The 26,401-nt window shown below is 42.5% G+C and overlaps 1 protein-coding gene across 6 annotated transcripts in view; it reads right to left on the bottom strand.

The window, feature by feature from the left end:
• The window catches only part of ATXN7L1 (ataxin 7 like 1), a gene marked incomplete at both ends in the record, with an annotated part of 232,355 nt that overhangs the window by 125,459 nt on the left and 80,495 nt on the right, over nt 1-26,401 (bottom strand). Inside the window, one exon of one of the 6 annotated variants that reach the window (XM_084230421.1) lies at nt 4,084-4,162. The exons of the other annotated variants lie outside the window; for them this stretch is intronic. Coding sequence (XP_084086547.1) covers nt 4,084-4,162 — 79 coding nt within the window. Of the gene's footprint in view, nt 1-4,083; nt 4,163-26,401 lie in introns of those variants that run through there. 6 annotated transcript variants of the gene reach the window in all.

Genomic DNA, 26,401 nt, shown 5'->3' on the forward strand with positions numbered 1-26,401 from the left:
TTAATAAAGAGCACATATACTTAAAGATCACCTCCAGGCACTCCTAATAAGCCCAGGACTCTAAATTATATGCTCCAGGACGATGGGACCACCACAATGGACAATAGAAATGAGTAGTGTTATACTAGAAGTTGGGAGGTTTTTTAATAAATATGTGTGGGGTCTGTTTTGATTTGTAGGGAAAAATGAGCTCCACAACAGATAGACACAATAAAAAAGACTGAAAAGTCAAAGAACTCTTCGAGTCTAACAGGCTACCAATACAACCTTCAAAACTTTACTGTAGCATTTGGCATTTAGCCATGGAAGGGACCAAGAGGACATTAGAAGAAAATAAAACAGACTCTAACTGATGACATTCTTGTTCTCAATTCTTATTTCCTTGGTTTTCCTAGAGATTGTATTTGTAATAGAATTAGGATACCCTCCTCCCTGTTCACAGGGAAGAGAAAGTGGGGGAAGAGGCAGGGAGGGAAAGAGAAGCAATTGGGAAAAGGACAATATAATTTTCACAGGCAGACTGATTTCTTTCTTGGGCTCAGGAGTTTTGAAACATTGGCTTGCAAGATTGGGTTCTTGCTCTTCCAGTGTAGATGGTAAAATGCTTTCCAACTCTGGTTTTTACAATGCTCTAGGGCATTTCCAATTATTACAATGTGCGTGTTTAACATTCTCAAAATCAAATTAATTTGGATTCACTTTCATTGGATTCACAAGCTTTTCTTCATTAGTTACTGTCCTAGTCTACTTTTTTGAAAGACTGTGTACTCCTTGGAATTCCTGCCTGCTTGGTTGGGTTTTGATAGTTCAAGTCTAACGACTTGTCTTTCTGGTGGCTTCTGTTTCTCTTCTAGACTTCATCTTGGGATTACTGGCAATTCCACAGAGTACTTTGCTAACCCTTTTCTTACTCCCACCTGAGGCCCCACTCCATCCCCCTTTATAGACTCCTTTCCTCTCAAAATTTCCAATTCCAGCCTCAAAGAGTTCCCTACCATGTGCAATCTCTGAAGGGAAGGCTGTGTTGGGGCCCAGCAGTGGTGTTTGAAGGTAGACAGAGTTCAGGAAATCTAACATGGCCTCTATGCTTCTATTAGCTTACTTCTCATGCTGGGCCAGGCTCAGTTCAAGCATATTACATACATTATGGCATTTTATCTTTATACCAGTTCTCTGAGAAAGCATCAGCCTACCCATTTTCTATACCTAAGAAGGCTTGAGCTCAGAGAAGGCAGGAGCTAGACAAGGCAAAACTACGCTGTGAACCTAGCCTGAAGTCCAGCTCTGAAGCACCATGTTCTTCTGTCTGAAGCAGGCTTTTGTCCTTAGATTTCTGAACATCAGAAGGACTCAAGGGCTTTGGGGTTTGAACATTTGGTGCAACAGTGAGGGGACAGATCAGGGGTTGCAGGTTCTAGCTCTGCTGTCCTGCCAGACAGCCTGGGAGAGGGGTCTGCTCTGCTTGTATCAAGACCTCCCCACTGACACTCAGCTTCCCCATGAGGGTGTGTGGTATATGAAGCCTTTACTTTGTACCTCCCTGTACTTCCCAGGCTGGAATGTGATGTGTCATTGCCCATGGACTGTGCAGCTTATAGAAGGCAAGAGTTTCCATATTCCTTGACCCAGGGCTGTCAAAGAAAGATCTGGGAGATGTCGGGGAGAGGGCAGGGACATAATGATTCTGCTTTTAGATCAAGAATGTGCTCTTGAGCCACTCTGCTAAAGCAGGGTGGGATGGGGTGGGGGCTTCAAACTGTCTCTTTGAACCACTTCAAAGTCTTGTGGAATACTACATCCTTTTCCCACACATAGGTATGTTTCACGCCAATAACAACTACTACTATTACCATTAAAGGGAAACAAAATATTTGTGCCCTTTTTCCTAGTTTGTTCTTCTTTCCTACTGAGTACCTGATCTGGTTAGCCAGGTTTAGAGCACTGGGGATGAAGTTGAATGGTGAAATAGCCAAGGAATTTCATTTATTCGTCATGTCTTTCTTACTTATAGGGAGTCAGTCCTGAGACGGTAAGTGTGGAACTCGGGTTCAGCCTGGGCTACTCACTTCCAAGGTCCAAACACAAATTGGCTGGATCAGAGCCCAGGAAGGAGGTGGGGCCCCGCTGTGCCTGGAGGAGTAACCAACCAAAGGACTAGACACTTCACGTGTGTGTGTGTGTGTGTGCGCACGTGCGTGTGTGTTAGAGTGAATTACCCTGGTGCTCGCTTCGGCAGCACATATACTAGAGTGAATTACCCTGTATGGGTGGTTGTGGTAGGAAGTGGGAGATCAAAGAGAGAAAAAAAATCTTGCAGGAAAGTGCAACTGCCCTCAGATGTATCTCATACCATTGGCAGGTCCCTGCCGACTTACACAGCTCTATTCCTTCTGTAACACAGGGAGTTAAAAATGAAACAACCCTTGAAACTGAAACCTAATTATCCATGGCAATTTATTAAATAACTATGGTTTTCTAGGCCTTATTAAAATAAATGTTTAGTGTATTTTCTCATCCTGTGACGTTCACTTCTTCACTTGTCAGCACCTGCTGGCAGCAGCTGGAGCAATCTCTCCAATTTTGCTGTATGTGCAAATCAATTTGATTTCCTCCCAAAAAGATAAAAATCAGTAAAGTGATTAAGTTACAATTAAGGCATGTCATTGAAAGCACAGACAACATGAAAAGGTGAAGGAAAACTTGCCCTAAGGTCACTAGTGACTTCCTTCTACCCAAGTTAAATGATTTTCCCGCCTCATTCTCATTGCCTGCTCTACTGTATGGGATATAGTAGGTGACCAACAAGCCTCCTTTTCTTGAAATTCTCTTTTCTTTTGACTTCCAGCATGCTATTCTGTGTCAGGCTCCCACATGGCTCTCATGCTAGCTCCCTATTTTTCTGTCCGCCCGCCCATCCATCCATCCACCCACCCATCCATCCATCCATCCATCCACCCACCCATCCACCCACCCACCCATCCATCTGACAAGAGTTTAATGACCAAATATGCCAGGCATTGGAAAAATAATATATGAATGGTTTTACAGGTTACAAAGTACATTTATATATAATTTAATTAATGTCTTGCTACAATTGTGAAATGCCTATTGGTACCCCCATTTTAAAGATGAGGAAACAGGTTCTGAGGGGTTGTGGTTTATTTACGACAGCACAGCCAGTAGGTGGCAGTCTGGACATGAATTCAGGCTTTTTTCACAGTAAAGATTCATAATGGCATCCTCCTACATACTGGTCAAGTATAATTTCTTGACTCATCTCATTGTTTCTAGTTAAATGTTATGATAAAACCAACACATAGATCCCTGCACTCAGTTTGTGGCCTAGTCAGGGAGACAGACATTAATCACATGTTCACATAATATACATTCGTTTTCAAGGTATGAGGTAGAGCTAACCAAGTTATAAAAATCAGGGAAGTCTTCCAGGAGGAAGTAATCATTAAGATATATTCTAAAGAATGAGCCAGAATTAACTTCTGGAGAAGGGGATGAAAGAAAATCATATACAGAAAAGGAAAAGTATGTTCAAGAGCCCTGTGGCGGGAAGACACAGTGTGCTAAAATTTTGAAGGCCAGTTTGATTGACATATAGCGAATGAAAGGGAGCCTGGCACAGGATGTGGTTCAGACCACACAAGACTTTTATAGCCATGATAATGGTTTCTAAGAGCAATGAGAAGCCACAAGTCAAGAGAATGATAGAATTGATTTTGATTCTGACTTTTGTGTGCAGAATGGATTGTAGAGGAGTAAGAATGGAAGCAGGGAAAACAACTGGAAGGGTTTTATAGTTGTCCAGGTGAGAAGTGATGGTAGCTTGGACCAGGGTGGTGGTGGTGGTGGTAATGGAGAGAAGAATCCCATAGGTGCCCCCTGCTCTACTCAAGCCCATTTTTTCCCTACACCCTATCATCACAGTGTGCTCACGAATTTGCAGTACATGGAAGCTTGTCCACACTTCAGGGTTCTGCTGGAGTCTCCTCTTCCAGGAAGCGTTCTCCAGACAATGCCAGTCCTCTGAGATTTTCCAGAAGTCGTGTCTATCTTCTGCACTGTCCATTCTCACACCTGATTCTTCTCTATGGCTTGGCTGTTCTCTGGTCCATTTCTGGAGATGCTTTCACTTCTCTTGTCTTGCTTTCTCCCTTTGGAAAGTAAATGCTTTGTTGGCATTTGCTGAATGGTATCAACAGGGCTCCGTTGGAAATTACATTTGTAAATGATTACTCATGCCAATTGCCCTTCTTTTCCCCTAAATTAAACACTGGTTGCTTAAATTTGTCTTCATGATCTTGTTATATCAAAACGTATGTCCCAATTTTTCTATTATTTTCTCTAAACTCTTCCATGTTTCTCTTACTAGAAAGCAGTTTCAGAGGAAAGGGAGTTGGGGGTGGAGTAGGGGCAGAAGTATAATTAAACAAGGGCTGTCTGACCAGAATTCTTATACCTTTTAATGGGGTATTTGATTAATCCTTTCCACAGGCACCATTATTCATGCCTTGATGGAATCTCATTTTATAGCCTTTAATACATGGACCCAATTTATCCACATCACATTGTATTCTAATACTTGTCATCCAAGTTATTAGCTATCTCCTTCTCAGTGTAAAATCATCAGCAAGTTTGATTAGCTTATTCCCTCGGGATGATAGGGGAGATAAGAACAGACACAGTACAATATGACCACCAATGGTTCTGCATCCTCAAAAGAAGACTGCCTAGTGACAATCCATTTATGGGAGTTGGGGTGATTAAAATAAAAATCTGCACCGCTGTGTGGGACATAGGAGCTATAGCCACAAAGGGCTGATTTCTGTTGTGTCTAATGGTACCCTGTCATTATCTTGGGTGGGATCACTTTAATAAAAATTAGTGAGACTCCTCTCCCTCCTTCTTCCTAACCCCATTCCTCCCAATATCCTTTCTGAAAGGCACAGCCCAGAAGCTCCTCTTTATTTTAGGACACCACTTCTGCCTTAAAACTCCATTCTTACCCTACCAGGACCTGGTAGATCAGATAATCTAGAAGGAGGTGCCCAGTGCTGTTCTCTCCAGCAGAGCTGGCTCTGAGCAGTCAGTACCTTCTTCTTCTCTGGAACCAAACCTGAGTCTTGGGACTCATAGATGGCTTCTTAAGCAAGATTGCCCTCTAGACTAAAAGAGAGAAGGGGGATGCATGACCCCTAGAAGACGGTGAGCTCAAAGACCACAAGAGTTTCTGGTGCTGCTTCCTCTACCACCCATCTATCATCAGTCCGATCAGGAAAAACTCCCATGGTCCCAGTGACCCAGTCTCCTCTGGAGTCTTTTAAAAGGTCCTCTACCAATTATTCTTGTGCTTGTCTTGTCTTTTTTTTTTTTAAGATTTATTTATTTTATTTATACAAGAACCAAGGTATAGGCCAGATGCACGGGAGGGAGAGAGGATTCACCAGAGACAGAGCGGGGAACAGAACAGGCAGACTGGCTGAAATACACTGCTGAGGGGAGCAGCAGGCAAGACAGGAGAGGTCTGCATGCCATGTGGGACCCTCACCAACCGGCTGGGATCGAACCGGCGCTGCAGAGGCTGCGGACAGCTTCACAGCGTGGCGCTCAACCAGGGGAGGCCCTATTCTTGTGCCTTTCTGAGTCCAGCAAGAGGATAAATGAGGCTCTCTTTTTTTGGCATGGGTTCTTCAGGAGGGGAAGCCTAATTCCCTTCCCCTAAAGGGTGGCCTTGACCAGAATAAAGCAGAAGTGAGTGTGTTACCTCTGAGACTAGGTCATAAAAGGCATTTGGTGTCTCTCTCTCTCTTGCTGGTATCTCTCTCTCTCTCTCCCTCCTGACTTGGAGGGAGGTTAACTGTTAGGTGAGCAGCACTATGGAGAGGCCTATGGTATGAAAGTGGGGAATGAGGCCTCCTACCAACAGCCAGGTGAGTGACCATTTGGAAGTGAGTCCTCCAGCCCCAGTTGAGCCTTCAGATGATTCTGGATCCCAGTTCAACTACAATTTCATCAGAGACCCTGATCCAGAACCATCCCACTTGCCTACTCTCAATTCTATGAAAAATGTACAAGATATTAAATATTTGTCATTTTAAACTGCTAGATGTTGAGGTCATTTGTTATGTAGCAATAGGTTACTACTACACTTCCATTATCTCAGAGGAAGACCCTGATCTCCTACTTTCTTTAAATCCCTTCTCAGGTTCCATTTTGATCTCTTTGTTCAGGGAGTCTGGGATCCCTTTGGTACAATCTGCCAAGTGTCCCTGGCCTCTACAGTGTGTGCTTATAGTCTAAGGCTCTATCTTAAGAGGAGGGAGATGGTGGTCCCCGAGGACTGAGTATGGAATTCTAACTCATTGCCAGAGTGACACGTGAAATTAGGAGAATGACTTTTTGCAGATAGCAGCCTTCCTTAGGCCATGAAACCCCCCTCTTGTTTCTGAACCTGCCTGTAGGGTGGGGGTTGGGCAAATGACTTCAGTCCGGCTGACAGCCAGCATGAAAAGACTTTGCAAACAACATGTTCCTTTTTGTATCACAGGCTCATCTTCTGTATCCTTTTTGCTCATCTGCAGTTTCTGCAAAAGGTCATGTCTCATTTGAACTTTACAGTTAAGCGCATCTGACAGTAAGTGGGGATTCCAAAATTGGATGGAGATGCAATCTGGCTTCGACGTCACAAAGTATGCTTCTCCACTCCACACCTGCTGGCAGCGTCCTGCCAGCACAGAACGCAATCATGAAGGAGAAGGCCAACCATTCTTACTTTTCTTATAATTATACAAGGAATGAAATAGAGGTTCTTATATATTAAAAAAAAATCCAGGTTGCTCTTCTGATTAAATCCTAGTAACTTTTACAAAATTGATCTCAGTTTTATGTGGGCAGTAACAGTTATAGATGCCTCTCTTTTGGAAGGTTTGGAAAAGGTAAAACATCAGTGGGCCCCAAATTATAGCTCTTGGATCGACAGCATCAGCAACAGCTGGAGGTTTATTGGAACTGCAAATTCTGGGGCCCCACCTCAGATACACTGAATCGGGAACTCTGGGGGTGCAGCCTGGCCATCTTTTAGCAAGCCTCCCAAATAATTACAATGCAAGGCTAATAGTTGAGTATCACTGAATTAAAGGATAAAACATATAAATTATTCATTCATTCATTCACTCATTCTTCCACTCATAAGACATTGATTGAGTGCCTACTATTTGCCAGACTCTGAGGGCAATGAAGAGGAATTATAAGGTATTCCTTCCTCAAGGAGTTCATGCCCCCTCCTTGTTCTGTTACAAAGCCTGAAGAAAGTAGGAATCTGAAGATACTAATTTGAGGAAAGCAAATCATTTTTTACATGTAACTCTTTTAAATGGACATGAGGCACACCAACACTGCTTTTTTTTCCCCTTCAGGAATGATCATTTTCTCAAAACAGTAACTTTTCTAAAGTAAGTAAATGTGTGGGTTTATTATATCAGGTACAGCTGGCTCAGCCGTTTAAGCATTAAAAAAAGGATTATGTGATTTTTACCATGAATGAAATGCAGAATTAAAGATTCACTTATGTATTATCTTTTAATGAACAAATTATTTGGTTGTTTCACCATCTTCCATGAAGTAAGACTTTCTTCTCTCTTTTTCTGTGAGTCTACTAAGTCCATCAGAACACTAAGCTGTACAGTTGGGCTGGAGGAGAGCTCTGCATTCCTGAACTTACTTGATCCTCCCCTAAACTTACAAAGTGGTGGAGCAAACACCCAAGTCTACGGAGTAAGAACAGAGGCTGGAAAAGGGAGAAAAGTAACCTAGACCCACTTTCTAAGGCCATATGAATCAGCATGTGCTGCACTCTTAGTCCCACTGAGTCATCAGTTGCTCGTTAAAACTACTACTCAATTGGGGAAACAGGAAAGGAAATACCACCTTCCCCTAAAACTTGAATTAAGGGACTTATTTAAAAATTTAAAGTTAATGATAGATTTCTCCTTCAGTACCACAGATAGTTAAGAGCTGGCTATAAACTCCTACAGTCACCAACATAAGGGTCTGTGTAAGCATCTATGACCAGCAGGTGCAGTTTGAAGATGCTCCACATTTTCTCTTTTCTCGGATGCATCAACAATACTTTACAATGCACTGTAACACTATCAAGGCAGATGATTTTTCTGTGGCTGGGATGGACTTGAGTTGATTCGGTAAAGTGTGGGTCCTTGTGATTGTGGATGCCCAGTTAATTCAGCAGCTGAAGGAGTGAGGGTATGACCAGTGGCCACAGAAGAAATCAAAGCTGTCTGGCTAGACCAGCAACACACTCAGCCCTGGCATAGGCACAAGGCCTGCCCTGGCCAGCTGAGCTCATCTGCACAGAGGCCTATCCTTCCATTACAGAGGCATCACAGGTCATCCTCGTTTTGGTAACCAGGAGCCTTTCTACTGCATCCTTGGGAGTAACCCAGTAACTTTAGTTATACAAAGCCAAGAAAATCTGAAGCCACGTGGGTGGTGGAGAAAACCATGCAAGCTGCATACAAAGCAGGCAACTCAGGTGAACTAAAAGGCATTTGCCTTTCCCATTGGCTTTCTATGATCGAGGATTTTTAGAATCTCAAGTCCAACTCCTATCTATTTCTTTCTTTTTTTTTTTTTTTTTTAAGAGGCATGTTTATTTATTTATTTTATTTGTTTGTTTGTTTTGTTTATACATGCACTGGGTACAGTCAGAAGCGCGGGAGGGTGAGAGAATTCACCAGAGCCAGAGTGGGGAGCAGAGCAGGCAGAAGGACTGAAGTACACTGCTGAGGGGAGCAGCGGGTGGCAGGAGAGGTCTGCGCACCATGTGGGATCCTCCTCCGGTGGCCGGGGAGCAGCCGGGGATCGAACCGGCGCCGCAGAGGCCGCGGGCAGCTTCGCAACCCAGCGCTCAACCGCTGCGCCACCGGGGAGGCCCTCCTATCTATTTCTAATTTAGAGGTGCCTCTTGGCTTCTGATGAGACAGTGATTTGATCAGCTGCATTCTGTGTATCTATAGACATGAGATATTGAGCTCACAAATGTATGATTCATTTCAGGATTCTTGAAATGAGAAACACACCTACCAATTGCACACTGGGGGCTGGGAGATTCTGAGAAAGCACGTCATGCATATAAATGGGACATGCAATGAAAAACTTTCCTTATGGTTACAATCCCAAAGCCGGGACCACCTCATTGTGTTCGCCATCCTTGAGGAGTGACGGTTCCACAGGAAACCGCTGGGATTAGATCATCCTGCATTTGGATACCCATCTGCCACTTCATTTATCTACCTGTGACAGGGACAGTGCTGGAAGAGCATCAAAAGATGACAAATTGCTTTTGGTTTTAAAGGAGCTGTTCAGGCTGGGTGTATGCCCGGGGGAGCCAGGTTTCATGCCAGGAGCCATCACTTCATCCTGTTATAAGGCCACATTTTGGCAAACACCAACCAGAGATGATTGCTGTCTCCTTTCACCAATGGATTTAAAGACACTTGATCTGAAAGCTTGAGATCCATGCCTTCTGAAGACATGTGCAACAGAGAGCAGACCTGCCCACACACTGCAGTGAGGAGGGATGGCAGGCATTCGACTAGAGTTCCAGATGAGAGAGATTTTTTTCCCAAGTTAAGACAGGCAGAACATAGGGGAATGATTTTGCAGGATTCCAGAGCAGAGATACAGTATCAGTAAATGACTCTGGGAAAGACTGACCCATGTAAGGTAAGTAAACAAAAACTTCTAGGATACTGGTCATTGGAGTCTGCTTTTGTGGATATGGCCAGTGGTCCAGGCAAGTCTTGGTATCATTCTAGGTGTGACCCCACCCTTCCCAGCCCCTCTTTCCTCTCTGGAAATGACCACGCAATTCATGGTCTACACACTCAATCCTGTGGAGGTAAATTCCCTCAACCAATCCAGGTTGTGTTTCTTTCCTGCCATGTACTCTTCGAAGTGTTGTACATACATTTACTCATTTTATTTTCCTGATAACCTTGGAAATAGGTATTAATATCATTCTCATTTTGTAGGTGAGCAAACTGAGGCACAACAGATTGTTTTTCACCTTACTTGTGAAAAAGAGAGACACAGTAATGCCCAGATGGCTTGGTTCCGGGCCTGGCTCATTCCTAACCCCTCTGCTGCCTCTAGAATACAGCCCTCCTTCAAACACAGAAGCTGAACCTTACATGGGCACCCAGTTTGCCAAGGCCTTCCTCCTTCCCCTGTGGAATTCAGTTGGTGCCTGAAGCTGGAGCAGAGAGCCCACAACGTGAAAAGACAGCAGCTCATCTCTAATCCCCCTGTTTGGAAATTCAGGCCAGAGGTTGAAACATTTATTCTGTGTGTGTATATGCTACCATGTTGCCCTAGACAGCTTCACTCATAGTCTCTCTGTTCTCCTTCCTTAGACAAGCACCTGGCCCCTCCCCTCACATCTCCCGTCTCTGGCAACACTCCGGCTGCTAGTGACTGACATTCCCTGCCTGATCTCATTCTATATTTCAGCTAAAAATCTCCTATTTTCCACATGGCAGTAGGCATATTTATAGCACAAGTCATATGACAGAACATTTTCATATCTAGTGTAACCTTGGAGCAAAACCACCATGCCCGATCCACAGATGGGCAAACAGTGGCAGGAGGTCACAGCAAGAATGGTGAGGAGTCTGAAACTGCCAGGTCTCTTGAGCCACTTCTATATAGTTCTCTCTAGATTGCTTACTCTCACCTTCCTGTTTAACAAAGTTATCAAAGGATATGAGAGATGGGAGTGAGAGATGTTATCGAGACCAAGTCTTGCATCTGATACAGTATTGTATCTGTGTCTGTACTCAAGCTCTCAGAATACTAACAAGCAACTCTAAGCTCTGGTGGTAAGAACATCAATGTTTAGTTTTCTGCCAAAACCCATTCTCATTAGTAGGTTTACATGAGCGAAACACATACTTGGAGTTCTTGTTCTGTACAATTCTCTCATCACTCATTGTAACTAATCAGAATGCTGAATGGATTTATTCTCATGCAGAACACAACCAACTGCTTTCAGCATCTGCTGAAATGACCATAACTTTCCTTCTGATGGACTCCTCTGGTCAGGAAATATAAGGGTAGATCAAAACCTATAAGCAGATCGAAGAGCAATTCCTTCACAGTCAAAACTATAAGGTTATTTTTCAGGTAGCTTTTCCAGAAAGCTGGGATCCCATTTGAAGGAGATATGAGAAAGCTAAAGGACATTTCATTGAAGGAGTCTGAAATTAGAAATGGCAAATGTTGGAAGTTTCATAAAGGTAAATTTGCCCCCAAGAGTGGACATATTATTTCCTACTGCTGTGCATCCCCCTCCGCCCCCTACCATCCCAGGATCTCTGTTTGTAGAAATTGTACTGTGATGAGTCAGGGGTCCTGAGAACTAGGTCCAGCTCTGCAACCTAAGGAAAGTTGTTTAATTTATTGTAGCTTCCAAATCTGGGAAGCCAGCACCTACCAGCCTACCTCCTGAGTTGCTATGAGAATCAAAACGAGTAGGCTATGAGAGAGTGCTTCGTATGCAGCAAGATGCCGTAGAAATGTAAGATGTTTCTAAAGATATATGGTCATCCTTTAAAGATGGTAGTGAGAACAGAAGCCTCTCAACCCTGTTTTCAAAGGAATCATCTAGAGACACTGCTGAGAAGTGGCATTTGGGAGCGTGACCACAGAAGGCAGCCTCTGTCACAGCACCTCAAAGATAGGCAACAGAGCACCATTTCACCTGTTCACCATCTCTACTAATGCTTGCCCTTGCAGTCTCATCTCACCATCTAATGTGATGTTCGGCACATAGTGGATACTCAAAAACATGAGACAAATCAAAGAATGTCAGGCTGAGGATTTTGGTCCCTCTGCCACAGAAAGTTTGCAAGTGGGGGGTTTCTGGAAGCCTGAGTCCAAGGTGACCAGCCACCACAGACCTAAGGGATTTCCTAGGACAAGCTGTTCCCTGTACCTGAGGGTTACATGTGAATATCCATTTTGTCTCCTCTCAGTTGGAATGAAGTATCTGAATGATCACTGGTAGGAGGCACATGTGTCTCTAGTTTTCTAAAGAGTGGAAGACTAGAAATTTATAGCCTGGGAAGTTTTTCTTCCCTTTTTTGTCCCTATTAGTTTCAATTTCCCGAGCTGATGCTGTCTCCTCACTGTTAGGAATCCACCAGAATCACATCACTTCTATTTTTCCTGCATCAGATTATTGCCTCTCAGATAGTTCCCTGATCCCTGTTGGTGGCTTCCTGCCACCAGCTAAATCTACCTAACAGCTTGAGGCTTTTAGTGTGAAACTGCAGCCTTCAGCAGGAATTGCACTTGGAATTGTTAGGCTTTCTGTGCAATATTCACCAGGAACATCCATGTGCTGCAGAACCGCTGTCTTCAAGCATTCACTGGTGTACATAGGAGGGAAACTGCAGTTTGGGCCAATGAGGATGTGTAATCAGTGGGGATTTCCCTTTAAAATCTCGCAGCAAAAGCCTGTCTGAGGCCATTCAATATTCATAAAATGGAAAGCAGAGATGGCATTTCTGTTCCGCCAAGAGCAATAGCTATTTATCATGGCAAATGACTGAAATAGTTGTACGTACAATGCTTTACTCAGTGCTGTAAATTACGATATACAGAAGATTAAACTTAAGCCTAATGCTACCCTTGAGCTTCAACAGCTGAGTCCTATAAATGGATACCCGTTAAGAGAAGAGAACCTCTTTACTGGTTACTATTTAAAAGTGTATCTCTATTAACAGCTTGTCTTAAACATAAATTACCAGGATGCCTGCCCCTGGCCCCAGACAGGCTCTTCCTTGAGGCACTCTCTCACAGAGTCACATCTAAATGACACAGTGACAGGCCTGGGACTTGAAGCATGTGTCATGCTGACCTCTAGAGGGCTAGCAGAGGAGCAGGGAGGTGAGAGGGCTTTCAATGAGCACTGAGTGAGCACTCACTTCTGGCTCTTGGCCCAAGGAGGGTTGGGGAGGGCTCTGCTAGGCCTTTAGGAGAGACTTTGGAGTTAAATTATCCTGAACCACTTCAAAGAGAACGCTGCTTCTGGTAAATGAAGTACCAGAGAACCTGACCCAGAGCCAGAGTCCCAATTTGCCAAGCTAAATGTTACTCTCAAAGCACTGTTTTTCAAACAGTGGTCTATGGACCAAAAGCACCAGCTTTTGGAAACAAGTTAGAAATATTGAATCAAAATATACATTTCAGCAAGAGACCCTGGAGGATTCCTATGCACATTAACGTTTGGGAATCAAGGGGTAAGGAAGCAGGTATTAAGAAGAAAGGGTTCCTTAATTTTCTCACAGTAAATCATTATATATGACAAATAGGATTTATGAAAATAAGCCCTAATGACGGACCATAAGATTCTGAGTTATCTTCTGTCCAATTTTATTTCAGAACTTGAGAGAAAGATTTTTATGAGCTGGGAATAAATATACTACTCTGAACTTGAGAGATGACCAAAATCAGTGTAAAAATGTGAATCAGCAAAAAGCTCATTCTTTACAAATCAATCAGGATGCCTCTAATCCCTCTATAAGTCAGTGGGCTGAGAATGCATGGCAATATTTTGGGCCAGGATTTCAATTCTTTGTTGTAATTACCAGTGGGAAAAGTATGCAAATGTCTTTGTGTTGTTTGAGAAGATAGAGACCTGGGTGACTTCAGTTTTTATTAGAAAAAAAATCATTCAGTATGTTTGACAAGAGTGTAATGGTAATCACTAAATAGATAGGTTTATACAGATAGATACAGTTAGAAATAAAATAAAATGTATTCTGGCCAAGTTATCACAGGGAAGAGGGTTAAGAAACCTTCACTAATCTAATGGAAGTTCAGGAAAGGAGTACAAAGAAGCAAAGGTAAATAGAGACACAAATTAAAAGACAGAAATAGGTCCAAATATAAAAGGGATCACAATAAATATAAATGGATAAAACTCACCAATTATAAGATAATATCAGATTGGAATTTTTAAAAAAGCCTGCAATATACTGCTTGTAAGAAACACCTAAGACAAAACATAACAGAAAAGTTGAAAATAAAAGGTTGGAAAGATAAAAGGCAAATATATATTGTTTACAATAAAATTGGGTAGCAATGTTAATCAGATAAAATAGTACTTAAAAGCACTTATAGGGATATAGATTCCACTATGAAAAAGACATGAGCCATAAATAAACATGCATCTAACAGCATAGATTACAAGCTATAAAGCAAAAGCTGTCCAAGTTCCAGGAGAGAATGACATACTTCCAAGCATCACAGGAGACTTAAAACCCCCTTCTGTGAATTTATAGATCATGACCAAAATGTCAAGGATATATGAAATTTGAATAAACAACAAATACATAGAACCTTGCACACAACAGAGAGATCATGCACATTTTCTAATCACATATCACATATGGCACATTTTAAAAATGATGCATGCTGATGAATCAACAAAGAAGTATCACAAATTATAAAATAGATAACTCAGCTAATATTCTCTATTATCAATTAAACTAGAAATAAAAAATAAAACAATTGTAAACCCCCCACCATTTACATCTGAAAACTAAAAACACAGTCCTAAATTATTACATGGCAGTGGTATGATTGTTTTCTATGTGTGGTCTAGTTGCTATGGGACCAGGTTGATTTGCATGACACTAGTAGGGGTATCACTGAAACAGGAAACTCCCCAAGCCATTACAGCTTCATTATTTTGTACTTTGAACTAAATTCTAAACCAAAGGGTGGGGGAAGACTCTCAGAAGAAAAGAAAGGATGTGCGTGGGTTAATTATGACCTCGTTGTATAGCACTAGACACTACTGGCTCACTCCCCAGACCGTGTCCTGTTCTACCACATAGACTCATCTCTTTCTGCTCACCAATGCTGGCTGGATGAAAAGACTCCCTGGAAGCGTTCCTGACACCTGGGAAAAAAGGTGTTATTAAATTAATGTAGCATATTATGATTAATAGCATCCTGAAATCGAGCAAATACTGTAGTTAACAGTTTGCATGGGACCTTCTATCAGCTCTTTCACAGGTTAGGCACTTCTGGAAACACCACATAGGAGACAAGCAGGGAAAATAAAGGTCTATGTGTCCTGGGAACAGAGAGCACTCTTCCCAAGAAATCCCACCAAGCCAAACCAAATCCAGACTGATGGTCCTTCCCTTGAACTGCTTTGCCAGCCCAACACAATTCTAGTGTCAGCTGAATAATGAAACAGATATTACAATCACTACACAATCTAAATAGGATGGAATGGGGGATCGTGGTAGTATTGACCAAATCACACTGACAACCCATTTATAAGTTCTGCAGTTAAGGGGGGTGGCAGATCGAACAGTAAGAAGATAAAAGAAAGGACCACAGTTCTTCTGCTTATGCCACGGGCCTGTGCTGGTTAAAACAGCTACAGAGCAGGGCAGCAATCAGGGGCACCCCTCCTTCTCTGGGACCCCTACTGCCTCCCTGGGCCTCTCAGCAAACATCACCATCAATACCTCCTCTTTTCAAACAGCAGGTGAGGCAAAGGTCAGTTCAAGGATAGGTTCCTTATTACTAAATCCTGGGTGAGTGTCACAGTGGTAAGGACATGACAGGGGTGGTTGAGAAAGTGTCACAAGGATTTTAAAAGTGCTTCGGTCCAGTGCTTACCTCCTTAAAACCATCAGAAACTTGATTTACTTGCAGAGAGTGCCACCATCAGGACCATGTCCCAGTGCTGACAGTAATTGGGTCAATGAGTAAGATGGGCAGTTGGGGCTGGGGTCAATACTACCTTACTAATGGGGACTGAGGCAGGAGCTTGTCTAATCAGATTACATAGGTGTGGGGGCAGTCACTTGTAGAGACAAGCAGAAAATCACAGCCATAACACAAACCAAGCCACACTCTTAGAAAAACGCACCTCTGGAGAAGGCTCGGGAATTTGAAAAAATAATTCCTAGAGGAGAAAAACAAAATATCTATAATGCTAATAAGCAAACATACCGCAGTTAGTCAGAAAGCAGACCTTAGACAGAAATTTGTAGTTCTGCTTTTACAACACAAAGACTACAGTTGCTTTCTCTGGGAAAAAATGACTAATCATTCCATGTGAAGTAGGATTCATCACAGTGAAATCGTTTACTTAATCTTTCATCATTTATTCCCCCCAATTTACATTTTCCCCTGGACCAGTTTATTTCTCGTGTGTCTCCTATGCAGCCTTCCCCAATTTGCACTCATTTTTCAGAAGTGTCTGGCACTGAGCGAGCAAAGGAAAGGTCCCCACAGACTGCTAACTGCAGTAATTCCTCAGTTCCAGGATGCCATTAATTGTAAGGTTCCACATCACTTTGACAGTACCTTTTTCCAGGGTGGGGGGAATAAAATCTGCCATGGTAAATGTACATATGATGGAAAGAAGCACTGGACTTCAGAAACAATAGAACTTGGAACCTTCTTTAGGGACTCGAGTCCACACAGGCATTCTTGTGCAGGACCCCAGTGGGGCACTAAGAATCAGTTCCTTGAGCAAATACTTCAGGGGCCCTTCCAAAAGGAAACTGTAATGGGAAAGTTGCAATTTAGATGGGATTTGGGTTGTGGTGTCAGGGTGTGAGGTGAAAATCACATACAATCAAATCCATCCTTGAAAATCCCTTGGTCACCAAGTTTGGAGATAATGGGCTCTCTCCATGGCTATTTTCTCCTCCAGAGTTGGAAAAGATCTTTTTTCTCTGCTCAAGATCCAGATCAAGGAGGAGGTGTGTGTCTGAGACCACATTATTAGAAGAATAGATGCACTAATAGTATCATTCAGTGTAAGCAGCTGAATTTAGATAATTTATGAGTGATGCAACTCCAAAGTGAAAGGGATACATTTTTATTTTTTACACCAAGACCTCTTGGCCTTTTTAAAAAATTATTATTTTTATTTTTATTTTATACAAGAACTGGGGTGCAGGCCAGATGCGCGGGAGGGTGAGAAGATTCACCAGAGACAGAGCGGAGAACAGAACAAGCAGACTGACAAAATACACTGCTGAGGGGAGCAGCGGGCATGACAGGAGAGGTCTGCTTGCCATGTGGGACCCTCGCCAGCTGGCCGGCTGGCAGGGATCGAACCGGCGCTGCAGAGGCTGCGGACAGCTTCATAGCGCTGTGCTCAACCACCTGCGCCACCAGGGGAGGCCCCCTTTTGGCCTTTTAATAGAGCAAGAGCTGCTGTGAAGCGGGAGAGGACCTAGATTTGGCATGCGGTGTGTCCCCGGGATAGCACTGCTGAGACCAGCTCTGAGTACTGATTCACGACTCAGGAAGGAGCACTGTTCGGGAAATGCCTATTTACTCATTGCTCAGCATAGGGACAATTCCAAAATGACCTTTAGAATCAGTGCTGGCAACATTCTTTCCTCAGCTTTAAATAAAGCGATGGCTGTTCCCTGATTTTCCTCGGTTGACACAGCTCTGAGGAATGGAATGGAGCTGCCTGTACAGCGAGGACCAGGCACAGATGAGTCACGAGCCAGGGGTCATGTTACAGTGACAGCTCTCCAGAAACCAGCAGTGGTCAGAAATCAAAGCAGCAGCCTCACAAGAGCTCAGGAAGAAGGCCACTTTCCTTGCATCAGCCTTTCCAACTGCATCTGAACAGAGACCGGCATTCTCTCTCAAGGAGGGATATCTTCTAAATGAATGTACTCACTTACGTGTAGTATTTGGCTTATTCACAATTGGCAAGCCAATTTTTCTTGCTTGCCTTCTTCCTCCTTCCTTTCTGCCAAGATTCATTTTTTAAAAAATAGTATATTAAGCACCAATTGTAGACCCAGCATGCATAGTGTTAACTCAGGGTATATGATGGTGAACACAAAGATAAGGCTCTTGGCTCCTTTAAACTCCTAGTCTGGGGTGTGCGCAATTGTGTGTGTGTGTGTGTGTGTGTGTGTGTGTGTGAGAGAGAGAGAGAGAGAGAGAGAGAGATAAGTAAATAAGCATTTGCAATAGTTATCACATATGCTAATTCTGTTGAGGTGGAGTTGCCAAGAGCACTTGAATTGAGATTGGAGGAATCCTTCCTTTTACTTGTCTGTACATCAAGTCAGGAAATGGGCTCTGTGCTCGGACTCAGGCGTGCACATACACAGCACCTCCCTCAGGAGCCCACTGGGGACTGCTGCATGCAGAGCAGTGCCACAGGACATGGGAATGCAGAGGTAAAAGGACTTGCTGACAATTCGGTGGGGTAGCAACTGAGCTCAGCACAAATACAGATAAAACAATAGGGTTTGGGTTTGCGAGCCTAAAAAAAGTATACTAGTGATGCAAAAATGAAGTCACCCTCACTTAGAAAAAAATCCCAAGATACAACTAAAGTGACTATTGTCAAAGATCAACTGGCATTTGGCGGGTTCTACAAAACACTTTCTTCTTTTGGCTTCCATGTTGTCATCTTCTGCTGCCTTTTCTGCCAGATTCACTGACCATTCTCCTTCTAACTCTAAACTCTTCCCTTATTCAATTCAATTAATCAGCAAATTCTGTTGGCTATATTTCCAAAGTTCATCCTTTTCCATCCATCTGTACCACTATCTATTAGCCCCTACGAGATTGCCTAGGCTCCCAGTCGCTAGAGTGATCTTTTAAAAACCATAAAACAGATTATGTCTTTCCCTCACTCAGTGCCGTCTTGTCTTCTCACTATGGACAGAATAAAACTCTGGAGTCTGATCTATAGAATGTGTGTTTAATCCTAAACAGGCCTTATCCATTTCTCTGAAGTCCTGAAACACAACCCACCTGCTGTGCTCTTGCTGTGTTCTCTGTTGGGATATGCTTGTACCAGCTCTTCACATGGCTTGACTGCATTTTTATTTATGTTATTTAACCTACTACATCATAGGTCTCAAGAAAGTTACACCCTATCTGTCTTTTTCACGACTTCATCTGCAGCTCTCGAACAATCTCTGGCATATAAATACTTTTCAAATCAATGAATGAATCAAACCCATGTGCCTCTGAAGAAGTTAATACGAGAGAGTCATCTTTAAGAAAGACTGATAATTACAAGTTTTTACTTCAATTAAAAAGGAATTTAATAATCCTCAAGTTATGAAGGGCCTACTAATCTAGCTCTAAATTTGAGCTGAAACTATTACATAGGCTATTTGTTTATTTGTAACATTTTAATTTAATTGACAGAAACAAGAAAAAAAAGAATTTCACTTAATTTAGAGGAAATGATCTACTGTGTGGGGCTCATGGATCTGTTCTTCTGTTGGAGATAAAACAAGAAACTGGGCCTCCTTGGTGGCACAGGGGTTAGTCTCAGCGCTATCAAGCTATTGACAACCACTGTGGCATAAGTTAGATCCCCAGCCAGGGAGCTGACCCACATGGTGCAGAAGACCTCTCCTGTCTTGCCTGCTGCTCCCCTCAGCAGTGTATTTCAGTAGATCTGCCTGTTCTGCTCCCCACTCTGTCTCTGGTGAATCCTCTCACCCCCTGCACCTCTGGCCTACACTCCAGTTTTTGTATGCATAAATAAATAAAAATAAACAACAAGAAACTATAGGCAGAATTGATGGTAGTCCTCATTCCACCTCTTCTACTAACTTTCTTCTTTATAAATTCTGATATTGAAAGATATATTTCAAATACTATAGCTAAGGACCTAAACACACCATTACTGATTTATTTCTCCTGTTCCCCTTGCCTCAAAATTGTGCCCAAGTTCCTCACCTGTGTCAATAAGTCGACAAGGGCAGTAGTGTAGGTTAGAAAGGTAAAAAAGAGAGATGGAGGTTAGGTGTCCCCATGAACCTGTCACTTAAAGTCTCCAGCATTCTTCATGGGCAAAAATGACCTCTGTATCAAAGTTTAGTTACGGGAAGTTCAAGATCTTAAACATTCAGCCAGTAGAGTGGTTAAAGTGATCTGGAATGAGGCAGGTTGGAATCCTGGTCCTGCCACTTACATTAGCCTGATCTTCAGCAAATTTATTAAATCCTCAGTCTCCCCTTTCTTAGGTGTGAAATGGAGATAACATGATGATAGCACCTTAGGATTAAACAACACATAGCAAGAATGCAGTAAGTACTCAATAAGTATATTAGCATTATTGTTATTTTTGTCTGCCATTAGCAGAGTAAAAAGAAAAGGCAAGGTGTAGGATCAGGTAAACCTCCTAGGTTCTAGATTAAGCATTAACTCTAATTTGAGCAGTTAACAAGTTCAAAATATAACAATTTCAAGTGGAGCAAGATGTAGTTCTACTTAGATTCTCTTAATCATACTGCTTGATTTAAGGTATTTGTTAATCAGCCCATCATTTCTTTCCTTAGGGAATTCCTTAGGAGCTTTTTTTTTAAAATAATAAATTTTATTTTTATATTCCCCATACAATTGCAACCCCCCCATTCTGACCCCAATCCCTCCCCTCCCGCCCCCCACCCCCCCAAAAGTGTCTCTGGTTCATAGTTTTTTGTTGATTTTGATTTTCACTTTCTTATAGTTGTTCATTTTCCTGGTCCCTTATTTAAGTTTTCTAGATTCCTGCTATGAGTGAGACCATCCTCCTTAGGAGCTTTCATAAAGACTTAGGATCTATCCTAATGATGGCACTTTCCAAGGGATGATGGAAAGATGAAATGAGAAGAAACAATAGCAGGCATGCTTCCTGATTATAAGAAGCCCCAAAGATATATCAATCCTGGAGTTAATTCTGCATCAGGGATACATTCATCAAATTAAAGTTAAAAAAGAATTCTACTAACAAAGTTTGCACAGATTGATATGCTCTTGCCAAATCTTATTAATTAATACTGTCAGACTTGACAAAGAATATGTTCGATGAGACCAATTCCCTTTTATTATTTTACATTCTCTGGTATAAATAATCTAGTCTCATAAAAGACAACCAACAATAACAACAACAAAAATTTAATCTCAACAAACAAATTCAACAACTAACAAAAAACCTCAAGCCCCTTGCTGTGGCAGGCAACTCTTCAGAGAGGAATTCCTGGCAGGATAATTAGCCAGTGATGACACCCTGGGAGGCCAGGGGGCACTGACATTGGGAGGGACTGACTTTCTAGGGCCCAGAAGCACAAATGGTTTGCTTCCTCCTCAACTAAAGGTCACCTGGAAATAGACAAAATATAAAGAACAATTGCAGGAAACCCTGGAGCCACATTAATGAGTTCCCATGTGAAGCACTGTTGGGTTAAGCTGCTCTGGGTACCAACCAATAGCGGCATCTGGATGTACGCAGAAGGAATGGCTGTGCCAGCCAGGACGTGCCATGCCTCGCTCCAGGAGTGAGTCGCTGTCACTCATTTATTTTGCGGCTCAGCCTCTCTGCTTTAGCTCACAGTTCATTAAATTTCACTGCAACACCATCAACATGCAAAACAGCTACTTGAAGGGCATTCAAAAATATAATCAGAAAAGGGAATAAAAAGCCCTCTCTGAGAAAGAAGGGAGGGGAAATTAATCCTCTCTTGTCTATTGAATGACATCTAGGGTCTTTGGTTCTAATTCTTTTTTTTTTTTTTAAATAGCAGTGACATCCAAGGATTATCTGTCTGATGGATGATGGGTGGACTGTACAGTTCTCTGCTTGGAGGGTGAGCACCAAATGTGGCTGAAAATTCTAAAAGATCAGTGTCTACAGCTATGTTATTTCTTTTGCCTTTTCCCCCATTTTTTGATTTTGAAGTGGGAGGGACTACAATTTAGGGACTTCTGTAAGATATCTTGTTTTACGCTTTGTGTATGACTGTGATGGGAAAATTATCCTAGTGACTAGGCTCTGTGGAAGCTGAAATAGTAAACTTTCTACATGCTGTTGTGTGAGTCTATTGAAGTTATTTCTGGAGAAAAACTGAAATATGGAAATGTATAAAATATGACATGACAAATGGGGCGTTATATTTTATAACTGTGGTTCTCAACTGGAGGTGATTTTGTCCCCAAGGGGACACAGGCAATGCTTGGAAACAGTTTTGGTTGTCATAACTGGAGGACGTAGGGGCTGCTACTGGCATCCAGTGGATAGAGGCCAGGGTTCTAGAAGCTCAGGACAGCACAGGACTGCCTTAAATGCCAATGTGCTTCTGCTCATTATGTCTATTTAGGAGAAAAATCAGAAAAGATCATGCTCCTTTCATTTAGACAAATCACACAACTTCTTAAGTTTTAACCCAATTACAAAACTACAGCTTGGATCTACCCATTATTTTTCTCTTTAATTAAAATATTCTAATTTAATTAAAAATATACAACTACTAAAGTCAATAAAATTATTCTTTCCATTGGAGCCATCTTGCATCCTCTTGTTTTGAGCTTATTTACATGCCTGTGCCCCAAGCTAGGATCCCCACCACACACACACACACACACACACACACACACAATTCTTTGTGGAAGAGATGGCAATAGCACTCTTTTTGGGATGAGATTTGGATTCACCATAGTACCTGACACAAGAGGAAGATTCACAAATGTCACCCCCCTGTTCTGCAGAAATCACAATTGAAGACTTTGGATAAGATTTCATTATAAATCTCTGTAGCTTATCACTTGGTTAATGATAGTTTAATATATATGTATATATATATACATACATACACATATATATATTTTGGTATTATATTATTTTTTATTGAGGTAACACTGACTTACAACATCATATCTGATTCAGAGGTTATAAATTCACATATCTTCAGATGCATGTTACTACAACACACCCACAACCAGGATTCTTTTTTTTTTTTTTTGGAAGCAAACTTAAGTTACATCACTATGTTAAGTGCTTTCCACATGCAAGTTCCTTCAATTACCACAACCTTCTGAGATAAACTACTATACTCATTATAAGAATAAGGGAACTGAAGCACAGAGAGGCAACGTAACCTGTCCAACGTCACACAGCAAAGCATTAGAGCTGAAACTTGACTCTAAAAAGACTGACCCCAAGAGGCTATTTCCAAATGAATGACTCTCACATCATGCCAGCACATAAGCCACAGCAGCTATGAGGGATAGGGATGTTTGCTGAGTGGTATCAGGATTCCTGAGGTAAGGCTTTTCATTTCTGTTTCTCTAACTATCCCTAATTTACCTCATCATTGTAACTATAGGACTTTAGAAACAAACTAATCCTTCAGAATCCTAGATTTCCTGGGTAGAGTTTTTAAAAGCATCTAAAGGTCCTTTGCACAGACTAGGAAGCAGACCCAAGGGAGCCAACACTGGTGGGTAGCACAGAGGGCCTCCACCCTATGCCAAGTAGAGGGACTCCTGAGCAGTGGATGCATCTGCTTTTTACACCTGGGACACCAGCTTGGGGCACAGTCAGGAGCAAGGGATTCAGCCAGTCCTGGGAGTGATGTGACTCCTCTACGGTGAGGCAGCCAAGGTGGACAGACCTTGCGGGAAACCCAGAAAGGAACTGGGGACTCCATGGTGTTTCCAAGGAGCTGAGGTTGGGGCCTAATGTGAATAAGCCATATTTATAAGCCAAATCCTCAGGACTCCTGGCAATGTAATCATCTTGCGGCAGACAGTTCTTACCTTCAAGAGTGTGGGAAGCTGAAGATGAATCACAGGCCAAAGTCTGTAGATTGACCTCAGTGTGCACATCTCCTGAGACAGGGCAAGCAACGAAGACAGGAAGCACTTGACTGAATTGGTTTTCTCATTTTTCATAAGAAACATTCAACTTAATAAAAAATAGCCACACTTTTTTCACAATAATAGTTACCCTTTCTTTATTTCCTTGCCAGGAAATTCTACATACTTTATCTCTATTCTTCACAACAACTGTATGGCATGAATAGTCACTTTCATTTTAGATGAAGAAAGTGAGACTCAGAAAGGTTATTTAATTAGCCCGAAATCACACAGCTAGTAAATGTTAGTCAAGAAAATAACCTGGGTTTGTCTGACTCCAAAATTCGTGATTTTTCACCATGGCTTTCATATTTTCAATTATTATCAACCTCCAAAGTCCCCAGTACCAACTCCCTACACACACACACTCTCACACACACACACATACTTTTTTCAACTTAACTAGGACATGAGATCTTGAATCTGACATGTATCCATTGTAGGCATATGGCATGATCCTTAAAATTTGGGAGCCAAAGCACAGGTGCCAAGAATAAACAAGTTTTTCAGGAGAAAACACATTTCAGTTTCCTGTCATTTAACAAGGTGACAAGTCCAGGGTCTCAGGATTGGGCAGAGGCTGAGCTGGGATTTGGCTCCAGATATACTGGCTCCTGGGCACTGCAGCTCTGCTCCCGGGGTTGAGGCTGGTGATGATCTCATTTCTAGGTGCTGGGACTACAGAATTGAAAAAGTACGTCCTTGGCTGAACGGATCCTAGAAGTTGGCAGCTGTGCAGAGATAGTTCATAGATAACTGAAGAGCATGGCAGAAGGTGGAAGTAGCCCAGGAGAAGAGGGAAGAGAGTTCTAGGGATTTTAAGAGGATGAATTGCTTCCGATTGGGGGCAATGTGGAAAGGCGCCATGGGGATAAGGGGAGAGAAGTGAATCCAAGCTCTGGGTGTAGGCATAGGAAGGTGCCTCACTGGTCACTTAGTGCCAACAATCCCACGCATCAGCAGAGTGCCATTTACAGACAAGATAGAGAGAAAGGAGGTGACCAGCCCAAGGTGATGCAGTTAACGGGCAGGTCATGTAAGCTGCTTTGCTGCATCCAAAGTGTGTTGTCACCACTGCAACAAACTTCAAATGCTGTTCAATGGTACCCTGGCAGGTGGGAGATAGGGCAAAGTCAGGAGTAGACCAGGCAAGTGGGGTTTGAGCCCCTACTCCAAGTTTTACCCCAGTAGCTGTGCTTGATATATACAGTCACACATGGTTTAACAATGGTGATACTTTCTGAGAAATGTGTTAGGTTATTTAGTCATTGTTCGAATGTCATAGAGTGTACAAACCTAAATGGTAAAGCCTATTCCCACCCAGGCTTATACATAGAGAGACCACTGTTGTATATGTGCATAAATTGCTCACCAAAATGTCATTATGTGGCGCAGGACTGTATATTTATAGATGGCTTTCAAAACGAGATTCCATTTGAACAAAAGTTGTACTGCTAACAAAAGTCTGAAGCCCTGTACTACACGTACTATATGACGAGTGAATGAGTCAGGCCTTGGAGTTTAGGCAGGGCAGAGGAGGCATGTGATCCATGCAGAGAAGCAACAAAGGTCTGTGGCTAAGCAAGCAGAGTAAGCATGCACTTCCCTCACTCTGGAGTGATGCTAGCTGCGGTCAAAATCAGGATCTATACCTGTTGAGCATTGAGATCTTGGGCAAGGTGCTCCTACATTTTAGCTTCTTTTTTTAAAGATTTTTTTAAAAAAAAATTATTTCTGCATACAAGAACTGGGGTGTACGCCAGAGGTGTTGGGTGGGGAATGAGAGGATTCACCAGAGAGAGTGGGGAGCAGAATAGGCAGATCTATTGAATATACTGCAGAGGGGAGTAGCAGGTGAGATAGGAGAGGTCTGCAGCACCATGTGGGCTAGCTCCCTGGCCTGGGATCAATCTCATGAAAGCATGCCTCAGTGGCTGGCAACAGCTTGATACACTGAGACTTTAACCCTTGTGCCACTAGGAAGGCCCCAGTTTTAGCTTCTTCAAGTTCAAAATGGGCATCAAACTTCGTAGGACTGTTGAGCTCAAACATATGAAAGATACATTGCACAGTGTCTGGCACTTAGCACACAGTGTTCCTACTAACTTGTTGAAAATAGTAAGACTAGTAATAGGAGGTAAATCAGCAAAGAAAGACATAGCAAGAAACTGTAGGAGGAATTCTTAGGGAAACCGAGAAATCTTCCTCCTCCCCAAAAGAGTTGCTGAGATTCTGAGCTCGCCTTGTATTTTCCTAGCCTTGATAAATATGGGCTGTGAATCAATGAACACACACCTGAAAGATGAGGGGGACTGTGGGCCCTCAGTCTGCTGGGCTATGGTTGTGTCCTCATCATTGCTGGTTTGCTGGTTCAGCAAGAAGCTCAGGGGAGACAGGGCTTCAAGTGATGAGGTCAATAACCTCAAACCCCCAAATTAATTTACTGCCACTGCTCATAGCAGATGGCCACAAAAACCCTCAGCTCGACTTGGCTCTTGCACCAAAAAGCCTAGAATGGAAGGAGGCAAACCCTGGAGGTCTCCTCCGCTGGCTGGCTGGGGCCTTGCCATAGGTAGAATTCTGTAGGTCAGTGGGGTCCCGAGTCCCTTTTAGGTTCTTTTCATCAAAGACTCTGCCAATGAATTAACTTTTTGTAAAGGTT

Source organism: Talpa europaea (assembly GCF_964194135.1).
Source record: "Talpa europaea genome assembly, chromosome: 3".
NCBI lineage: Eukaryota > Metazoa > Chordata > Mammalia > Eulipotyphla > Talpidae > Talpa > Talpa europaea.